The 20,841-nt window shown below is 45.0% G+C and overlaps 1 protein-coding gene and 1 non-coding gene across 2 annotated transcripts in view; both read right to left on the bottom strand.

The window, feature by feature from the left end:
- Positions 1 to 1,099: 1,099 nt before the first annotated feature.
- The window catches only part of LOC135371776 (atlastin-2-like), a 56,670-nt gene continuing 36,928 nt past the window's right edge, over positions 1,100 to 20,841 (bottom strand). The window contains exons 5-13 of the mRNA XM_064605728.1: positions 19,463 to 19,754; positions 16,471 to 16,598; positions 16,085 to 16,141; positions 15,435 to 15,506; positions 8,216 to 8,359; positions 7,371 to 7,433; positions 7,190 to 7,252; positions 2,473 to 2,541; positions 1,100 to 1,708 (exon numbers count right to left, since the gene is read on the bottom strand). Coding sequence (XP_064461798.1) covers positions 1,667 to 1,708; positions 2,473 to 2,541; positions 7,190 to 7,252; positions 7,371 to 7,433; positions 8,216 to 8,359; positions 15,435 to 15,506; positions 16,085 to 16,141; positions 16,471 to 16,598; positions 19,463 to 19,754 — 930 coding nt within the window. The 3' untranslated portion in view covers positions 1,100 to 1,666. The remainder of the gene's footprint in view (positions 1,709 to 2,472; positions 2,542 to 7,189; positions 7,253 to 7,370; positions 7,434 to 8,215; positions 8,360 to 15,434; positions 15,507 to 16,084; positions 16,142 to 16,470; positions 16,599 to 19,462; positions 19,755 to 20,841) is intronic.
- On the bottom strand, positions 6,049 to 6,120 carry Trnas-gga (transfer RNA serine (anticodon GGA)). Its single transcript has one exon. It is a non-coding gene; the product is annotated as a tRNA-Ser (tRNA).

Below are 20,841 nucleotides of genomic sequence, written 5' to 3' on the forward strand. Positions count from 1 at the left end.
CGACCGTAGGATCACAGCACTGCCGGAATCTTCATCTTCGTTATCGTTCATCCATATTTCTACTGCGTGTCAGCGCAAACATTGTCTTCATTATGTCAGGGATAACGTAGGGGCGTGTTAATGCCCATATGCATCGCTACCGATCATCGAGCACGTGTACTGTTCAACAATGCTGAGGTTTTGAAAGAATGATTTTTTTTGTGAACAGAAAACATGCGAAGAGAGAGTGCTCGTGCTAAACTGTACTCTATTATGAAATTAGCAAGATTACACCAAAAAAGGGGTGTGCGCCATGCACGTTATTGCACATTTAAAGGTGTGAAAACGGTTATAGTACACATCCCTCCTCCAGTGCTCACATCCTTGAAGTGGTGAAATAGATCTCCCTCTGAGGATTTCGTCGCCGGACCGACGAAAGTTTAAAGAACCAATCGTCGGTCGGCTTACGTGTACACAGGATGTTCGTCGAACACCATATATTACCAGACACTTGTCCCACATTTAAGATGAACTTCACCGCATAGCATTCACATGTAGCATAGCACATATAGCATGTGCATGCATCGCATGCACATACAGGGATGCATAGCATGCACATGTAGCCAACTATCGTCCCGAATTGTATCGTTCTCTCCCCCCTTTTGATTGAAATATGAAGCGTAGGACTTTTTTGTGACAATTGTGCAGTGCGTAAGTGTGATAAAAAGGCGTACACCTCCCGCTTTCAGTAAACGATGTGAGATTACGATCTCATTCGGGATGATGGTTGCCTAGGAGACTGGCAGATGAAATTCACAAGTGCGCGATGACGATGAAAAGGAAGACGGACACTCCTCACGGTTTTCTGAAATATCACCCGCTGAAATATCTCAGATTGCACAATACAACTCGACTACTAATACAGGAAATAATAAACGTGGTTCCATAAATATATAACACCGTTTCCCAACAGGGCACCTCCGCCCCAAACAAAAGATCGATTTCGGTGGACAAGTAAGGGACAAATGAACCGTGTGACAACCTCTCTGATTGCCAACAGATGGCGCACAAAGCCACACCAATGCATTCATGTTGCGAATTGTATGAATAAAAGGCTTGGTCTTTTTTTCTTTTTTTTAATTTCAAGATGTATTTTCACCGGCAGTCATAAACATAGACAATATTAAGCACCGGAGGTGAAGTAGGGAACGAGCAGGCTCTTCCACACAATAGTAGATAATGTAAAGAACATACCTTAACAAAAAAAATATTCACTGAGAATTAAAAACACAAACCTAAAGGCTGCATTACGAAGTCTAGTAACTCATCGGGCGTCTAGTAACCCAGCAATGTTTTTGTACAAAGTTTAAAGTGATTCTCGTGCGTGGGCTAGAACACCCATGGCTGACACTGGGTACGTTGCAGGTAAAAGTTAACGAAATTATGGTAAAGATTTGCGTGATCGTAACCATCTTGGCAATGGCAGAGTTCAGTGACGGCATGCGATACTGATCCAAACTGAGCCGGGCTGCAGTAGCCAAACTGGATCAATATCGCCATACGAACTATCCCAGTGCAACAGGGGCAAGACCAAGCAGTCGCACAACCAATACCAACATAACAGTGCTGCCTGAGTATTTCCTGATTGAATAGTTCACAGAGAGCAGAGCGTGCTCGCCTCAAACTGTCAAAGGATAACGCAAGTGGGATCGCGTCGTGATCGCTGGATCTGAAAGAAGAACACAGACAATTAAACTAGACCAAACCAGCTGTAGCGAACGATATTTGCACTGAGCCAAGTGCTGCGAAAGGACATGCGCAAGCGAGAAAGAATTCACTACTTGTTCTTATCGCTGACGGTAATCCTAATTTTGGTAAATATCACGTAGATGTGTCTCTATGTTCATATAGTTCATAAGTTCATAGACATACAGGACGCTTCTCAGGGAGTGAGACCAAATTTTCCTATTTCCTGTTAGTTCCCAGAGATAGTGAATAGACTTCCAGAGTGCTGACAACATTTAGAGTATGGTTCTTTTGTGGTATGACGATATCCCGGAAGCTAAGCGTCGATCACTGAACTTCAGTGGAAAGTGAAGAAACAGCCAGCGTCCACTATAGTAACGGTATGCAGGAAGTGGAACAGTGAAGCCCTGTTTACTTTTTTCATCCCATGTTAGTGCCGCGAAGCAACTGTGACTATGAGCGGCGTACAGTCGTGGACGAATGGAGAGAGGACAGCAGGAAGGAGCGGATTAAATATTGTTTAATATTCACAAGATTTAACTAGTAGTCTACCTTTCTACGTGAAAGCCTGTGAATATAAAAAAAAAAGGCTTGACCGTTGGACCTCCTGGATACCACGGACCTTCTATAGAATTTCGGGTGTTGCTTTAACCTGGCTCTATACTGGCCATGAATCTTTACCCCTTCTCTGTGGTGGCCGAAAGTTTAGGGTATAACTGTCAAAAGAGGAGGGTGCTTTGAATTCACCTGTTCCACATCTCTGCGGTGTCTTTCTTCCATCTCTTCTCTACGTCTCGCATACTCCTCTTCAATCGCCTAGTGGGGTAGAAACACTTTATTAGAGGGGGATACTCGATGCTCGTACTATGTACAATTCATGTTCAGAAGAATGTGGGTTTGAGTTCAACAGCTGGCTAACCTCTTCAGTGGCTTTCATCTTTCATCATTAAATTCCCACTATGTCATGTGCATGTCTCCATTTTTTTTTTTTTTTTGTTTCGGGATGGCTGTTTAGTGACATATTTGAGTGGATCTTTTGCGATTTTTCGCAATAAGATAAGATGTGTAGCCTTGCTGTCAAGTACATACTCTCAGAAGAGAACTGCACAGCGCGAGACACTGTCAAACCGCACGTTTACAATGCACGACAATGTTATTCAATTTATTGAACACAAGTTGCGTGTGCATTGCCAAATTACTTTTCATCTTGAAGGTTTCTCGATCATAAAACGCAAACTTTCAAGTATTCAGACGTGAGACTGCATGAGGAAATGAGACACGGACGCGATGTACACGTTGATCGCGTCGACCGTCCGCTTTAGTACGGCAAATTTATCAATGTTTACAACCACGTTAAACTCACCGGTTAAATTCACCCCTTTTTTTGCCTGCTTATTATGTACCCACATGACTGGATTATTCGTTGCAACTAGAACCCATCAATGGACCGTATATATCTCACTACTTGTTTTCACACGATCACAGATATTGTCACATTCAAACGCTCACTATCCATGTACATCGGTGTCTAATATATGTACCATAGTTGTGTATTCATGATTAATTGTTTATATATGCCATATTTTTATATGTTTGGTTCATACAGGGCCCTGTTCCATGTTCATGTCTATTTGGTCAATGTTGCTGTGTTTCCTGTGTTATGTTATGTTGTCAAATACAAGTTGGTATGTTATCTTGATGTATATACATCTTATATACACTTGTATGTATATACATGCATACAAATGTCACCTTATGGCCGCTTTGATAATGGCAAAACCCTAAACAGCATGACTATTTCCCGAAGGTTGATGCTGCTCATGGTGACACACGGGTTGAAGTGCTGTCACAACCGAGTCCATCGCCAACAACAAAAGCCGCAGCGAAGGCATAGTATGACGATATGAAAATCATTAACTGAGCTGGTCTTTGTTTGTACACAAAAAAGACGATCCACGGCATGGGTGCCGCCATTAGTGCTGCCACCGCGTTTTAATCACAGGAACAGTGCACTTATGGAGTGCCGTATGCCGAGTTCCGGCATATTTCCGTGTTTGTTTTCGTTCATTTCCGTGTTAGTTCGAGTTAATTTCGGGCTAGATCGTTTTGTCCCGATCGGGAACCGGTGCGGAAACCTTATCGCATCGGCCAGCACTCGTCACGTCAACAACTGTGCATATTGAAGGCGAATGCAGGGAATCTTCTTTTTCCTTCATCTTTCGAACGTTAACACGCTACTCAAATGTTTACCGGATGATAACATTACTTTATCGTCACTCATATCCATTAAAGACTGCGGCCACCAGTATTCATCCGAGTGGGAAGAGCAATTTTGGCAGTCCACCCCTGTTGCCTTGCCGCTGGGAACGAGGCTACGGAGCGCACGGGGTCTCGGGGGTTCTAGAGCAAACTGATAATGCATAATAGACTGTGTGCGTGTTTCTGTTTTTCGTCTGCTTACTTTTCCTTTTTTGCGAATACTAAGTCGCTCGTATGGCTAGCCTTTCCTCTTCTTCTTTTTTTTTCATCCATTAAGCGTATGCTGCCATTAGCACCACCTCCCATTCACAACACAGTAACTTTGAGTCATCGCAAGGGACGATGTCCTTGGCCTACGCGTGAAGGAAGCGAAAAAAAAAGAAAACAGCGAAGGTAATCACCTTGGTCAGCATTTATGCGATATTGGGTCTGTTAAGTAAGGAACCTGCACACGTACATCAGCTTCATAGAAACAAATAGAATTGCATAATGTAAATCCCCGCGACTGGGGAACACAAAGCGACAGACACAACACGAAATCTCTCCTTGTTTTTGAAGCTTTGTGTTGTGTCTGTCCCTTTGCGTTTCCTCATCTCGGGGTTTTACACTATGCATCAACTTCACCAGACCACTTGCATCTTAGCCATTTTTTTATTGACAAATATAGAGGAGAGAATTCCAATCTCTGAGGTTCGCATACACTACATGTTACTACATTTGCTCTCATTGTGTTGGAACTTTTCACATGTTATGCGAAGATAGTTTGGAAGTTATTCCGATGTTCGAGTGAAAAATTAATGTCACTGTGCAGTTGCCCAATTGCATTGTGTATTAATCGAGACAAATATCCTGTATTTGTATAGCATCAAATGAAGTATGAAGAAATGTCAAGAAATGAAATGAGGTGAAATGTGTTTGTTACGAGCTGGGGTTCGTTACAGACACGACAACGGAAACGAAAAACGTGAGCCAAACTAATTCGGCAGGAAACGCGGACAGAAAGAGGAACCTGAATATTTTCCTTTCCCTCGGCAGAAACCGAAATCGAAACGAAATTAAAGTGCAATAACACTATCAGAGACCGAATCCACCGCATATTTTTATTTTAATTTAATGAAATGTATTATATATCTGGCAAATTATACGTCAAACCACTCAGTGTCGGTGGTCAATACTATATACTGTCCCTCTGTTTACACCGCGTTGATACAAATTTGAACCGTAGTACCATGAGCAAACGGAACGATGTTAAGGAAACTGCAAGTCGAAATCGCACTCAGAGATGTCTCGGAGTCAACGGTGTCACAGGGCGTCCAGCTCTTGTGCGTTTGTGTTTAAACATATTTTGGTTCTCCTTTTTTGCGAGTTAATTTAGACAAGAGTTAGAACGGGCACTTGTTCGGCTGGCCACGACAGCTCGGGGGTTACAGAATTTACTGCCTCTAGATGTTTTGCAAGACGCGTTGGAGGGACAATCCGAGTAAAGAAACCGGACACTTCGACGCAACTATGTGTGCGTGCTGCTGCGGGTTCTTCTCGACCCCTGCGGCGAGGCCAGGCATGGCATTTTTGGGCCGGTCGCACCGTTTACGGTAACTCGATGCCACATCTTTTTCGTCTAGAATCTTTTGGCCCCCAAATCCTGGGAATTGTCTTCAGACTCTGACATTTGGAAAGTGAAAAGTACATTATCGTTTTTTTGTGTTATGCGGCCAGTCGTGTTGGGTGGCAGGGGCGTGGGGACCCTTTTTCCAGCCCAGGAAAAGAGGGATACCCCGTGAAATGAGTTTTGGAAGCCCAGTTTAAAGAGGTTATACAAGGTTACAGTTGGAAGAAATTGGGGGAGTCCGGTGGCCGATTTGGGAAAGAGAAGGAAGACAACGCGAACGGGATAGCAGCGGTTTTCCCGCCGGGAAAGTTTGGGAAGAGTGGCCTGGCCGCATAGTTTCTGTTTCAAGTAACGGTGTCGACGATTGGTTTGTTGTATCGAATGCAGGTTGCTGCATAGAAAGTAGTTGATTGGTGTGAAGTGTGCAAGAGTGCAAACAACTCAGGGAAAAGAGGTGCTGACGCCAGGAATCGAACCTGGGTCTTCTGATTTCCGGTCAGATATGCTAACCGCTACACCACACCAGCACGCCGTTTCCCTTGAGCCATTGAGTGCCTCAAGTACGGGGGGGGGGGGGGGAAGGACAACCAACCACGCTATTCCCATTCTCTCTTACATCTTTCTCACTTACTCTCTCATTCAGACACGAGGCAGGGCGATTGTAAACGACGTAAACACGAGATTTGGCCGAGGCAGACCAACAATTAGGGACGACACAGACAAGTAAGCCTCAAACGCCCAGAAATTAACGAATGCAAACAACTCAGGGAAAAGAGGTGCTGACGCCAGGAAACTTCTGCTTTCCAGGTTCGATTCCTGGCGTCAGCACCTCTTTTCCCTGAGTTGTTTGCATTCGTTAATTTCTGGGCGTTTGAGGCTTACTTGTCTGTGCCGTCCCTAATTGTTGGTCTGCCTCGGCCAAATCTCGTGTTTACGTCGTGTGCAAGAGTGTGTGACACGGTATGATGTCGAGGGAAACGCAGAAGACACGCTGCCACAACAAGAAAACGTATCAGGCTCTTCGAAGTTTTTTCGGACTTCCCCACCCCTATACAGCTAAGTGATTTGGATGAGACTGGCGTAGTGCATTTTTGCAAAAGTAGTCTGAGTTGTGGTTTTGATTGTGATCTTAAGAAGCAGAGATACATTGTGTGCATTTTGGTTGGTGCATGGGTGACGAGTGTGATTTTATGTTCGTTGAGCAAAGAGTATCGTTGGGAAAGTTTGTAGGATCGCAGAGGTGGAATGTATTCGCGTGTGATATACTTTCATTTCTGTGTTTGTCGTGAAGTACTCAGTAAAAGTGCAAGTTTCATTGTTTGTTTAAAATGAGTCTGGGCTCATTCGTTAACACGCCGGCCACAGTCTCTCCACTAGCCGGGTCCGAATCTATACATTGATCACGGGTGTAGGTTTATTCCATCAATTCCGACCCAAGCCCGTGACAAACGGCAGAAACATAAATTCCAGTTCTGTAGGATCCCGCAACGGAATCGGATATATTATTATTGTCAGTAACCAACCTTGGTTATAGAAGCGACTACAGATTAGCCGCCGGCAGGTAACATCACACAAAGCGACATAGGAAGGGTATACCCTTTTGGTTTCTTCATAACAACGCCGAGCCTGTTCTCTATCTATCCGAATGGGCACCATCTCCTGCACAGAAAACAGTGAGATTTATTTGAATCTGAATGGAATTTATTTATCTTTCGAATGGAAAAGGAACAAAAGCACGCCATGCAACCTTAGTTCCGCTACATGCCACTATACTTACGTCGTTACGCTCCCTCAACTGTTTGCGAATACGTTGGCGCCTGTCGTAGCGAGCAGTGAGAACCTGCAACGATGGCGCAAATCCGGCATTGTATCAGTATGTGCTACCCCTTTTCAGTACATAAAGCTTCCCATTGTTAATCGCGACTAAAATGTTTGATGTATGTTATCCTTGTAACCTCTTCTCTTTCTCATATTCACAAGCATTCTTCAAGAATAGTCTCGTAATCTCTAGTTTTCATCTCTAGTCTCTATCGCGAGGAAAGTTTTTTATTCGCTACGCACAATCGCAACGGGCCTTTAAGGGTTATCTTTACACAAAATCTCGGATGTACGTTCCTTCCTGCAGGTGTTGCACGTAGAACTACGGTCCTTTAGAATGACATAGAAGGGGTCATTCCCTCGCCCAAGGCAAGAAAAGAACACCAGTCTTTAAATCATATAGATAAAACAGGACCACAAGAACAGAATCACCAAAGCTGCCACTGCCAGGGTACAATCCACAGGAGCAAATATGTGAAACGTGCAGGTACAACGGAAACTGCGTAGTGACCGGTGCCAAAATGTCTCATATTTCCCGAAACGAACTAACTCAACTTTAAACTTCGTAACTCAAATTTAAAAATTATACAATTAGCACTTTTTGTCAGTTTTAGCTAATTAGCTGTCCATAAGTTCCAAAGGACGTGCGCATGTCTGCATACACAGGCCGCAAAGATGGTATTAGTGCTGCCTTTGCTTTTTTAGTATATTTTAAGCACGAAATGACCTACATGTTTACTGCAATGTACACCATGTTGTGCATGTTCTTGAGAGGCGAAAGTAGGAGCTTCAACAGTACGTCACCTTCACGAGATGTTCCCGAAGCTCTGTGTCGTGACTTCCCAGCTTGGGTTCGTTCTCGAACAGTGACAAGCACTCCATCATCAGTGTATCATGTTCAGTTTCAATGTCAGTGTCACATTCGGGAAATTCATCCATCCAGGCAATCTGCAAAAGCAATAATTTGCTCAAATCATGCACGTGCGACTCTTCCTCGCTTCAGCCTCTTTCCACGCATTGGAAGCCTGGCTCTCGACTCATTCGAGTCCCCTCGTAAAAAATAAGAAATAAATAAAAATAAGAGAACAAGTGCGAAATGACGCCGGCAAGTTCGTGACAGCCTAAAATTTGCCAGGACACAACGAGACGCGTCGTCCAAATCCATGACACAGAGACACGTCGTTGTGACACATTAAATTACCAACGCATCCCAAACTTTTCATTGATCCCAGTTAATGTGACAACCGTACTGTACAAATTTTAGCAGCACAGTCTACTTTTGATGTTTTATTGTTTACCCATTCAGCCCATCCATCCCAGTCGATCCCGAAACTATAGTGCTGTTTCACTCTGCGTTCCCATTGATAATAGCGCCGAAAAACGGACGCGAATTGGTGGCGTCGCTCCTGAGCAGTTTGGTGTAACATAACGCAAGAATAAACGACGCATACTGAGAGTATTCCGGGATTCCCTCTCTGGAAAAGTCACCCGGACAACGGCAATCAGTGAGCGTCCTTTGGCGCGGACGAGACAGAAGAGACCTTGGTACAATTGGCGACCGTCTGACCGAGGGGCGCGCTGGCGAGTGGGAATAATGGGCAACGGCGTCTGCTCTGTAGTCCGCTTGTGAAATGTTTCTGGTTAACGGACATGTTCACGAAAAAAAAGAAAAAAGACAAACACAAAACGTTTACAGGTCAGCGAAAGTCGACGCATTTACTGAGGCCTTTTCACTTAGTATATTTCGATGCGAACGCCAAGCAGACGGCATACAATCCTCTGCGCTGCGCTCCAATTGTTGTGCTTGGTTTTCGTCATGATGCTGTAACCTGCAGAAGGGTTGCGAATCTTTAAAACTGGTACATTTAATATGCAGCTGTGTCGGAAGAGGATACTTTGCAAAGTTGACTGTGAGGCGGTGACGAACATTACCGTATCCGTCTCATACATACGTCACCCGAAGCGATAGTCGCTCTAAGTGTTTAGTAACCAACTTGGAATATGCACCTTCGGTACCGACTCCAGCCACAAGTGGTTTTCAGACGCGATCGAATGTGCACAAACGAGAACCACCCGTTTTATGCTTGGGAGCGGCAACAGGACATCCACTGTCAAATCTACCAAACATAGCCTTAAAATGCAACTACAGACTAAATCTCGTGTCTTGAGAGTCCTACAAAAGACATGTTACTGAAATCTTCTTGTCGCACTTTACATTCCTGCAAAATATTTTGGTTCAACGTTAAGCGCGGGGAAAAATACGCGCAGGGCTCAGGGCAGGGCCCATGCTTATAGGACCAGGCCTCCTACTACTCATAATCACAGGAGTTCAGTCCAGGCTGCAGAACAAATAATAGTCATATTGACTACATATGTAATGAGACATATTGGAACTTGCCCCTTGGCAGGAAGTACTTAGATAACTACAGGGCATAAAACCCTCATAATAAATAGAAACCAAGCCAGCGAGGGGGGGGGGGGGGGGGCATCTCAACATATGAGCCGCCATAATCGATACGGTAGGTCTAGCGTGTATCCTAAGAGTTCAATGCGCAGGTCTTTCATGCCACAACACAAGGTTTACACGGTCGTTCCCTAAGGAATCCAAGCGCACAGGTGACGGCAGACAAAACAAACACACTTCGCGCGGGCATAGCACACGGAGCCCAGCGAAAGCAGAAGCAACTTGCGTTGGATTGGATATCTTTGCGCCGAAAGCACCATGCCTTCGCACATGAAAAATCTGTGGCCGAATCCGGGCCAACCCAGAATATCGATCATGGCGCCTCCCAGACTTGCACATTGGAAAAGGGTGCAACCTCTGTACAACTTATTTGCTCTCCCCTATCGATATATCTCTCTTCCAGCTTTACTCATAGCCTTTCTCTTTACGATTTCTACGCTAGAGGGAGGTGGTATGGATCAACGATCACTATAGAGTAGACATTTCTTGTAAAATTAGCTACATTCAAATTGTTCAGCGCCATCTCCACTGTTCCTAATGTCATAGAGCTTATGGGGTTGAAAGAGTTCATGATATCACGCAAACGAGACACTATGTCTCGTGCTTAGGACCATTGGAGACTACCCAAGCAGCGCGCCAATACTGGTCCAACAGTAGACGCATGTGGGCTGCTAAAATTACCAATACTGGTCCAATATGGGCTGTCCATATTCGTAAGACCATTTAACCCATATTGCGCCTATATTTTCTGTGATAACGCCAAAGGGGAGCCTGTTTAAGAATATAACATTATCCAGTTTAATGTGCGCCACCGATATTACTTCTCTGTTCTTTTTGCTTTTTCATATTTGCGGATCTTCTTATCGATCCACTTTGCATATCATTACAAAAATAGAAAGGACACTGCATCGTCGAAGAGACAAAGAACAGCTGCTACTCCCGTCTTCGTACTGCCAGCTGTAGGATGGGGCAAACGAAAGCATGCCGACATCACATCTAAAAAATAGTACCGCTCTCGCCCTAAAAAAGGAAGAGCAGGATCAAATAGTGCTAGGCATGCGGTCCCACGGAACTGCCAATGCCAAACATCCCTCAGGAGCCTTCATTGTAATTGCAATAGTATATGCACCCAACGTTTCCTACCCGATCCGTGAGTACAAATAAGCGAATCACTTTCGTGACAGTGATCAACATGCGCCTCAGCAACTCGCACTGCCTGCAGTGAATTGAAAGCACCTAGCTTTACAGAAGAGTCATCCCTTCCTATCAGAGTTTGTGTTCTTTTACTTTTTTTACTTTACTGCCAGCGACATTTGAGCCCGTGGGAAACACGTTCCACACGACATGTGGCGCATGCGCATTAGTTGTTGGCTCACGTATTCGCTTATGCGATCACGCTCTCATTCGGTTCGACCGATTCGCATTGGCTTCGCGAAGCAGGACGGCGGCAGCTTCCAGCAAGATGAAAGTTGAGTTGTTGAGTTCTGGTGGATCTTGCAGTGGGATTGCCACATATGTTGGCTGTTTCGAACAATGTATATCAACTGTGGGAAGTTACTGGGTGTAACGACATACTCAATTGGGCATTTCAGACGCTTCAACGTCCAATCTTGCCGTGTACACTGGCAATATGACGCCTATATTGCAAGGATTTTCCCCATAGTGGCTGAAATTTTCGAAAATTCGGAGTTCGATTGGGAAAGTTCAAGTTGTCACTAATTTCATTTGATAAAAGCGGTCAGAAATCATGACAAATTTTCCTCATATAAATATCGTTGACCGCATGGTGTTGTGACAAGTACATATTTCAATACATTTTTTCACGTTATAAGAAACATCTCTTATAACTATTTAATATTGCCTGCTTGGACTAGAACTTATGAGTCAAACTGGGCAATACTGCCCAGTTTCAGCCAATATGGGGAAAATCTTGGTAAAATGGGTCCCTTATTCGACCCGCATCGCCAATGACCAGCCAATATGGGTCCAACATTTTCTGCTGCTTGGGTATACTTATAAGTTCTAGTGCAAGCAAGCAATATTAAATCACTATAAGAGGTGATTCATATAACGTGAACAAAAAAATTACTGAAATATACACTTGTCAGAACTACATACGGTCAACGATGTTTATATCAGGAGATTTTGACATCGCTTCTGAGCACTTTTATTTCATTTTATTTCATTTCGTTTATCGTACCACAAGCGGTACAGGGGACGGACAAAAAGCAGCAACATGTGCTGCTTGACGGGGGCACAGCCCCAGTGATCACCTATCAAAGGAAATTTGCGATAACTTGAAATTTCCCAATCGAACTCCGAATTTTCGAAAATCAATGTCACTCTTTTTTCATTTTTACGGAAACATAAAAGGCAATGCGGATTTGCTCTATTTAACTGCAGAATTCATTCAGAACTATGGTAATTGTCAAAAAGAAAAGTTGCGAAATCCGCCGTCTCTAGGCGTGCAAATTTCAGGCCGCGGTGAGGTCTCCGAAAGAAGCGACGCGACGAGGAGGCCACGTGCCTGCCCTTTCACTTCCTATTTTCGAATTTTCCGAAACTTGTGCTGGGAACGGCGGCATGGTTACAACGGGCGTGTTTTCTTCTTCGGCTGTACCAACTAGGAGCTACTCTGCGTGGACGATAAAGAGGCAGACTTAACTATAGTAACAACTCTCCTCTGCTCCGTTCCTCAGTAAGGCAAGCTGGGGGAATGACGTCACACAGTTGGGCATTCGGCTTTCTCGTCTACTATACAACAAAGTTGGCCCTCCTTTGCATGGCCTTGACAGAGTTTTGAAAGTTAAAGTTAAGCTGACAAAGTTCGTGAAGGAACGCAAACAGGGGTTCAGTGCATCAAACCAAGGTTGACAACTTCGTCTCCGCAATGCTCCCAGAAACAGCTCTGCTCCCTCATAGTTCGCATAGGGGTTCCGATGAAATGGGCTTGCCAAGGGAAAGAGGTCAAACCCCGGCCCTTCGCATGCCTTTTAACCCCACACGCACCAACACCCGAGCACTCCCGTGCTAACAGCAATAGCAGTACATAGTACATGGCGCCTTCTTCCGGGAATCCCCACAAACAAGGAGTACTGTTGAAGCACGTCAACCACCAACGAAATCCCTCCCCAGCCCTGTACAGGCGCATCTCCACGTCGGCTGCTGGTGCAACTATATAAGTGTATATGTATGTCACTTGCTTGCTTCGAACAAGCAACATCGGGGAAGCCACTCTATGACGCCCTTAGATAGAATAGGCTGTACGGCTCCACATGGAGATGCTGTTTTGTCGCAGCTTTATAGCTGGCCGCGAAGGTGTTTCAGACTAGCTTTATTACCTAGCTAAAAAGTTATAATGCAGTTTAGAAAGCGCTTCTTCAGAGTCGGTTGGAGAAAACCAGCCACTATCCCTTGAACTAACAAGCCATTCATCGCATTGGGAATTTACATTTAGCCACTCGACTGGTTATCACAAGTAATTTGGATGTGCAACGAATTAACGTTGTCTCCCTGACGACCATCAGATGACTACTGGGAGATGGAACTGGAAACCTAGTGTTTCACTATAGCAGATGTGGATGTAACCCTCACTTTGGGAGTATATTGAGGAAGTATATTGGAAGCATAACTGTATTGAGGAAATGCAGAATGCAGACTCTCCGGGAAATTATGAAAGCTAGCTTTCATATTTTCGCGTCATCTACATTATGATATATAAAGTAAGCCTACTTTATGTCTCATAATAGAGATAACTGTCTCAGCAAGCCCTCGATTACGTTATCTGAGCGAGAAATACAATTTCTCCAAGGTAGACATAGGTGAACCTTCATATTAGCTTTCCTTGTATAAGGTAAAAACAATCTGTTTTGATGACTCGTGTCCTTCAACTTGTGAGATCTGTAGCGCTGCTATGTTCCCTTTCCTTTTGCCCTGTGTTTTGCGTAAGTAATGTTGGAAGTGAAGCCCCTCCTCTCTGCTCCTCCTTTTGCATCGTGTTTACCTGATCATGAATTACAGAATAACGGGTGACCTGTAGCGGACGAGCGGCTACACTTTTCCGCCTTTCCTCACAGAAATTCTCCACTCCTTGAAAGAGTGGAGAGAAGAATGAGAGGAGGGGGAGAGTACGTCGTGACGTTACCTATTGCCGTGATGTGTGACAAATATCTGCGCAACTCAAGCGTGTGTAAGTAGCGTGTGATTGAAGAATAAAGACATAGACATGAAAGTCGCCATGCGAGGGTCATGCTGACCGTCCACGGCTGTTGTCTCCCGCGTAACCTAAGGGCATACTATTATTCGCTATGGTTTCGAAAGACGCATATCAGCGCCACCTAGATGCCGAAGGTCTGCTTAATGCTTCCCCTCCTTCCGCTACGTGGACATAAAGTCAGAAATCGTCTGCTACCGCGATTCACCGGTCTGCAAATTCGAGAAACCGCAAGTGATTGCAGCTAACTTCACAAACGAACCTGCAGACTAGACGTTTAGAAAGCCAGAAACTCAGTCTCGAGAAACATGTGGGACTGTTTTGAGCTCGAGTGTGTTTTCCTATTTAGTACGAAGGGGCGTTCGTTACTCGAAGATATGACAGTGGATGCCCACGAACCTGAAGGTTGGCCATCTCCATCATTATGACAGCTAAACACACGTTCGTGATTGGCTACCGCCGTTAAAAACACGGTCCTGATTGGCTGACCCTTAGTTGTTACGGCAACTCTGTAAGTAAGCAGGCTTTCCCCACCTGGGTGATGTTGCCCATATACGCCCGTATAACGCAAACACCAAGTAAATTTTGCAATACACGTCACGGTGATGCAGCGCCTAGCCACGATGGAACTACAGCCGAACGTGGCTATTCGGAGCTGTGATTCGAAATGCGTACTCCGCTGACATAGAAATCTTGATGAGTATGCTAGAAGGAAACTTCCGCAACTTGGACGCACAGGCGAGGAGAACACCGTATTTATTGAGCTACTGTTGAAGCGTCGCATGCGCAAAACGAAAAAAGAAGAATAATCCGATAAGCACACGCCAACCAGGCCGGTGACAAAAAAAAAAAAAAAAAAACACTAACGCGCAGTCCTACTCCGTGAAGCCCTAATATTTAAAAGAAAGAAAGGAAAAGGAAACACAGACACTGCACAGACGGCATGCCGTCTCCATCACTGCCCCGCTGCCTAGACCAACTCGACCAGCATTGGCCACAAGCCTGCATAGGGGCCAACAGTGACAAAATCCTTAGCAAGCGGAAGCAGCGGAGCAAGTGTTCCCAACAGTTTTCAGAATTACACCTGCTTCCACGGTTTCAAAATGCGCGACGTCCGCTAGGATGATTCAATATGGCTGCCTCCGAGCGCGTACATTGAGAGAGGGAAGCACCCCGTTCAAATTATTTGCTGTCCTCCCATCCACCTCCCCGCATATCCTTCTAGGCTATCCGTAGGGTACCTAGGTAAAGTATCTCTGTAGTTGCGTACAGCCATTTGAGACCCTTTACAGAAAAAGAAAAATAACAAAAATCGGAAGTGAGATACATGTTAATAGGTGACTTACCTTTTCCATCTCGGTGTCATAGTAATTGACGATTTCTTCGATGACCCGCTTATTGTTTACTAATGCAGTTGCCTGTGAATAGAATTGATACTGAATCGTATGAAGCATTCATATGAATCCCGTGAAGATGACGACAGGGCTAACTACATTTGTTGTAACGCGTACACAACGGCTTCCAACATGGGAAGCCCGAGAACGACCGTTTGTTCATGTCGGCAGGCCTACGCCACGACTAAGCAAGACATTGTTCTCCAGCATTGACAGTATGGCTCGCAAGGTGTAATATAACTTAGCATTCCAATACTCGCAGCTAAATCCTAATGACCTCACCCAGCAACCACGTCCGGTGTTATGGATTGCTAGGCACTCCTAGCCGCCAGGATGTCCTTATGCGAGTCTTCGCACACGAGCTGTATGCAACAAAACGGGAAGAGCTACTTTGAACAGCAGTCCCTGTGGCGACTTCTCTCGTTCGAGCTGAGTTTCCAGCGCGCGCCACATGAATTTCTCAGTAGGGAGCCCAATAACGCTGTTGGCGGGCACGTGAAACTAATAAATAAATAAATAAATAAATAAATTCATATCACCTTAAAATTATGTCACTTGTAACCCATTTCTATGCTACCAAGTCCGCGTGTTGCCAAACTTACGTTGAAGACTGTCATGGGTGCCGGGAGTTTTTTTCGTTTGAAGACGTTGAAATAAGTCTGAAAGAATGTGAAGGAATTTTCATTATGTATTTCCCCACTGATACCTTCAAGCACAGGGTTCAATATAAATAAGTCGTATCATTCCTAGAGCGTGCTATAGAGCTACAGCTGCTAGAGTGTGTGTATGGTCAAGAATGAAGAATGTGTGAGAAATTGCGACAGCAGATGACAATTGTTTATGGCAAAGACAGTGAAATGAGGCATGCATGCGTGTCATACACACATACGAATGAACACATATGGTAAATGTAAACGGAAAAAAGGGTGCCAATGTCCACATTCTGTGATAGTACAACGCCTCCACAACTAAGACAGACGAAAGTTACCTGAAACATGCACACGAGCTCCTTGCAGGTGACAATTCTTCCATTGATATTTTTTGGAACAAGCCTTTCGGGCGAAAGAAGATAATGCACAAGCTTCTTCAGGTGATACTTAAAATCTTGAGATATATCTGAATATGAAGAACATTGTGAGAAACTGATGAAGATAACGCATAATCGAGGAAAAAAGTACAATGTAGGAATTGGATTCCTATAACGGATCTGTAAATGTCCGCGACTCGAAGAAAGGCCACGATGTCGGTAATACTTGATAGCCATATAATCTCATTCAAGCGCAAAACCCAGTGTTCACTTCGAATACAGTTGTACGCACGACTACACTGCTGCTGAACTCTAAGCTTCCTCCAATGTCAGTGACAGAGTTGCTGTATGCTGACGCAAATGTTCGCCTTTTGATCAATCAGGAGCACTTCCCACGTCTCCTTTTTACAGCAACAGCTGTCAGTGCCTCGTTTTCCGTCGGCGTCGCACCTCGCCTACGCCTTAGCAGACCTCACATGCCATCGTCTATACTGCTATTCGGGGATTCAACATCGACGCAGAGGAACGCAAACTTCATCACCAGCCTACAAGACACGTTGATGTTGGATCTGGCCGCCTGAAGAGGGGCCGTAACAACCTAGCTGCGTTAACGTGCTCTACGAAATCCAAGAACTCGTCAAGTACGTGGACCACATCAGCGCTCACTTCACAGATCACAAAGCAGTACTTGTCTACCTAAAGTACTCGTGCATTCATCATAAATAAAACTGACAATGTTCACCCACAGCAGCTGTCGCTGGAACGAACGTTACACAACCATAACCCTCCAGTGAATTTTTTTCCGTCGATTTTGGAAAATGTTCTATCGCTCTGTATTAAAGGCCGGTTTAGAGTCCGACGGAGCGGGGCGCACCGCTGAGCATCGCGAGCCGTCGCTGGTGAGCTCATAGTCCGACGACACCCGGCAAATCGCAGCGCGGCGGCAATGCGCGACTACGACAGCTGCCGTCGGGGGAGTAGAGCAATGCTCCACATGTGGCGGTGGTCAGCGAGCAGTGCACGGCGTGGGCTCTGGTAGACTCGCATTTCCTAACACGGCGTCGCCCATTGAGCTTCCGATTGAAACTGGAACGGAACATCCGTGCCTATATAATAAATGACGGTTGGACTAGAGAGGCAAGCAAAAGAACGAGAACAGCTGGGAAGACTTGCGGCTTTCTTATGTAATTCAGTGTTCGCGTTTGGGGTACCAAACGTATTACACTGTTACAAACTTAACTGTTCCAACGACGGGAACACCGATTGTCTTTAGCCGGATTCCAGCACGCGGGTACAGACACGACGGCTTTCCCACTACGAAATGTGAAAATTTCTGTTGCAGTTTTCGTTGAGTTCTCCGAAGCGCTATGATCCCTGTAGAATGAGGAAGCGTGGCGTAGCGAAAGCTGGCTGTCTGCGCGCAACGCAGGCGGCGATGGGCGAAGAGTCGGACTCTAAACCGGCCTTAAATGCTCTTCTCGCAGCAGCGTCGGAATTGGCCTTACTTTCGGGAGCCCTGATGGGTTGCTACCAAAACGCCACTTTCACTGTACGCAGCAAATGGGCTGAGCAATTCACTAAATTCCGCGCCTGTCGATATTCGAGAACTGCTCAAGGCCACCACTTTCAACTTTTCGTTGTTCCATAACGCGCGTTAAATAGTTGCGGTTCTGGTGAAAGCGTAGCCGTTGTCGGCCTCACAAACGGGGGCAACGTCACGAGTGACGTCCTGGGAAATGTGCGTTCTGGGCGGATTTCTAAGGGAGCTATGCCGACATATATATCAAAATATCTGGGAAAAAAAAAAAGAAAACACAGACATGGCATCCTTCTCCGGCATTCGAGTCAGGATACCTTCCTGTCTCGATGTGACACGGCAGGCACACTAATAACTCAGTGTCAGTGACGCGAGCTGCTGCGCGTTAAATGCGTTAGCTTGTCTCGTGATACGCCATCAGCTCTTGCGCAAACATACCTAAGAGCTTTGGATCACGGGAACTTTAAATATGACGGTAACGATCGCTATATGAGTGTTCAAGATCAGGGTCCTGGCATGACATTGAACACCAATGAAAATCACGCGACACCTTTCGGCGGTATATCGAACTGGCAGATGAATAAAAGCATTACAAATCCCGCGCACAAAGCGCTCGCGCTTCCTGGTCAGCACCATAATAGCCAGAATCATCCTGTTATTGATTTCGAAGCACATATTACTTACAGAGTGCGGAAATTCCATACTCTCTGTGAATCACAGTTTGATGTCAGAGACAACCAATTGCGACGTACTGGACACGTTCGATTACGACGTGTATGCGTGCAGAAGTGACTTCAAGATCAGTGTACTTTTTTTTTGTGACAAAGCGGTGGGATGCAAGAATCAGGACTACCGTTTTCTTCTTCCGACCTCCTACATACTCCACTAAGGGGACGTGTATGCGTGCAGAAGTGACTTCAAGATCAGTGTACTTTTTTTTGTGACAAAGCGGTGGGATGCAAGAATCAGGACTACCGTTTTCTTCTTCCGACCTCCTACATACTCCACTAAGGGGACGTGTATGCGTGCAGAAGTGACTTCAAGATCAGTGTACTTTTTTTTTTTGTGACAAAGCGGTGGGATGCAAGAATCAGGACTACCGTTTTCTTCTTACGACCTCCTACATACTCCACTAAGGGGACGTGTATGCGTGCAGAAGTGACTTCAAGATCAGTGTACTTTTTTTTTTGACAAAGCGGTGGGATGCAAGAATCAGGACTACCGTTTACTTCTTCCGACCTCCTACATACTCCACTAAGGGGACGTGTATGCGTGCAGAAGTGACTTCAAGATCAGTGTACTTTTTTTTGTGACAAAGCGGTGGGATGCAAGAATCAGGACTACCGTTTTCTTCTTCCGACCTCCTACATACTCCACTAAGGGGACGTATAAAGTTTGAATATACAGCATTCCTACCATGAAGCCTTCCGTCGAAACTCTTGTTCTCCACCGCGTCACCAGGTCTGGGCATGAGGAAACATGCCATCTCGCTGTAGCTGGTTCTGATTTTTTCACGCAGCTCGGATACTTCACGTGGAAGTGTGGGATCCCTTTGAAGAAAAGGGTGAAGCAACGCTCGTCCTCCTTCCAGTCCAAATGGCTTCTCTCCTGGATACTGCCAGTCACGAATGAGGAACAGGAGCTTCTGAAACACTTCTTTGTTCTTGCCGCAAGCACTTTTAGCCATACTGGCATACTCCGCAAATAGCTGGAAGGAAAAAAAAAAACACGACCACAGGCTGCTGACTAAGAATAGGCAAAAGCTTGTTCTCCTCTTGTTTTCCTTAATATTCGTCATATATATCCACAATACATCCACACTTCACACAGGTTTGACCATTGGTCCCAAGTGGGGTTTGGCTCTAACTCGAATGGATCAACGACTTCTGTTGTTCCTGGTTGTGCATGAACCTCACGTATCGGTGATGTATTCATATCTGCTGGAAAGTACTTGTTCTCCGAGGTCAAGTGAATTCCGACATGAGCTGGGTTGCCCACATTCCAACTTAACAATTAATCCAATTAAAAATCAATTTGCGCACTTTTGGATTTATTTTTCAAAATGTTCGCGTTATTTTACTGGGTCATTCCACAAGAAGCGGTCCAATCGCGTAGCTCGACCATCAAGAATTTTGACGCTAGTTTTTTCTCAGATTGGTATCATAGAGATACCCAAAGAATATTTTTGCCGAATTCGGTATGGTTGAAGCGCAAGGCGGCGCCGAAAGTCAACTCCTGCTCTAAAAGTCTGGTGCATATAAGTACGTCTTCATGAAGAACGGCTGAAGATAATAGGGTCCGGTCACCGTCAGTGAGTACAGGAAGCATGTTTCTTTCATTTTTGATGAAAAACATCCAAGACGTAATGGTGTTTCGTATGGAGCTGGAGCCTAAAAGTACACTTTTACCAGAACTCCTGCATTTTTTTTTTTTTTTTTTGCTGCTCACTAGGTCCAGGCAGGAATATGAAACTCGGTAAGGTGGTAGTTCGGGGAATGGCAAACACGTGACAAAAAATGCATTCTGCTCAGTGTAAGGAAAGCATTTGAAACATTCAGCCGAATATGGCAGTTTTACCAAAATTTGCAATATTGGACCGGAAAAAACATGATGTGGGCATCGTGATTCGGACGTTTCGTTAGCGGCAAAACGAAGTGCTATCTGCCTTCATCAATCCTGGAAAAAAAACTAAAAGGCTTATATTTGTTGTCATTTAGTAACCATTTTTTGAAGTGGACTTGTGGGCCAGGACTACCAGTTAGCGCACTAGGCTCACTTTCGGACATTACTGCTCC

The sequence above is a fragment of the Ornithodoros turicata genome, unplaced genomic scaffold (genome assembly GCF_037126465.1).
Source record: "Ornithodoros turicata isolate Travis unplaced genomic scaffold, ASM3712646v1 Chromosome120, whole genome shotgun sequence".
Lineage (NCBI taxonomy): Eukaryota > Metazoa > Arthropoda > Arachnida > Ixodida > Argasidae > Ornithodoros > Ornithodoros turicata.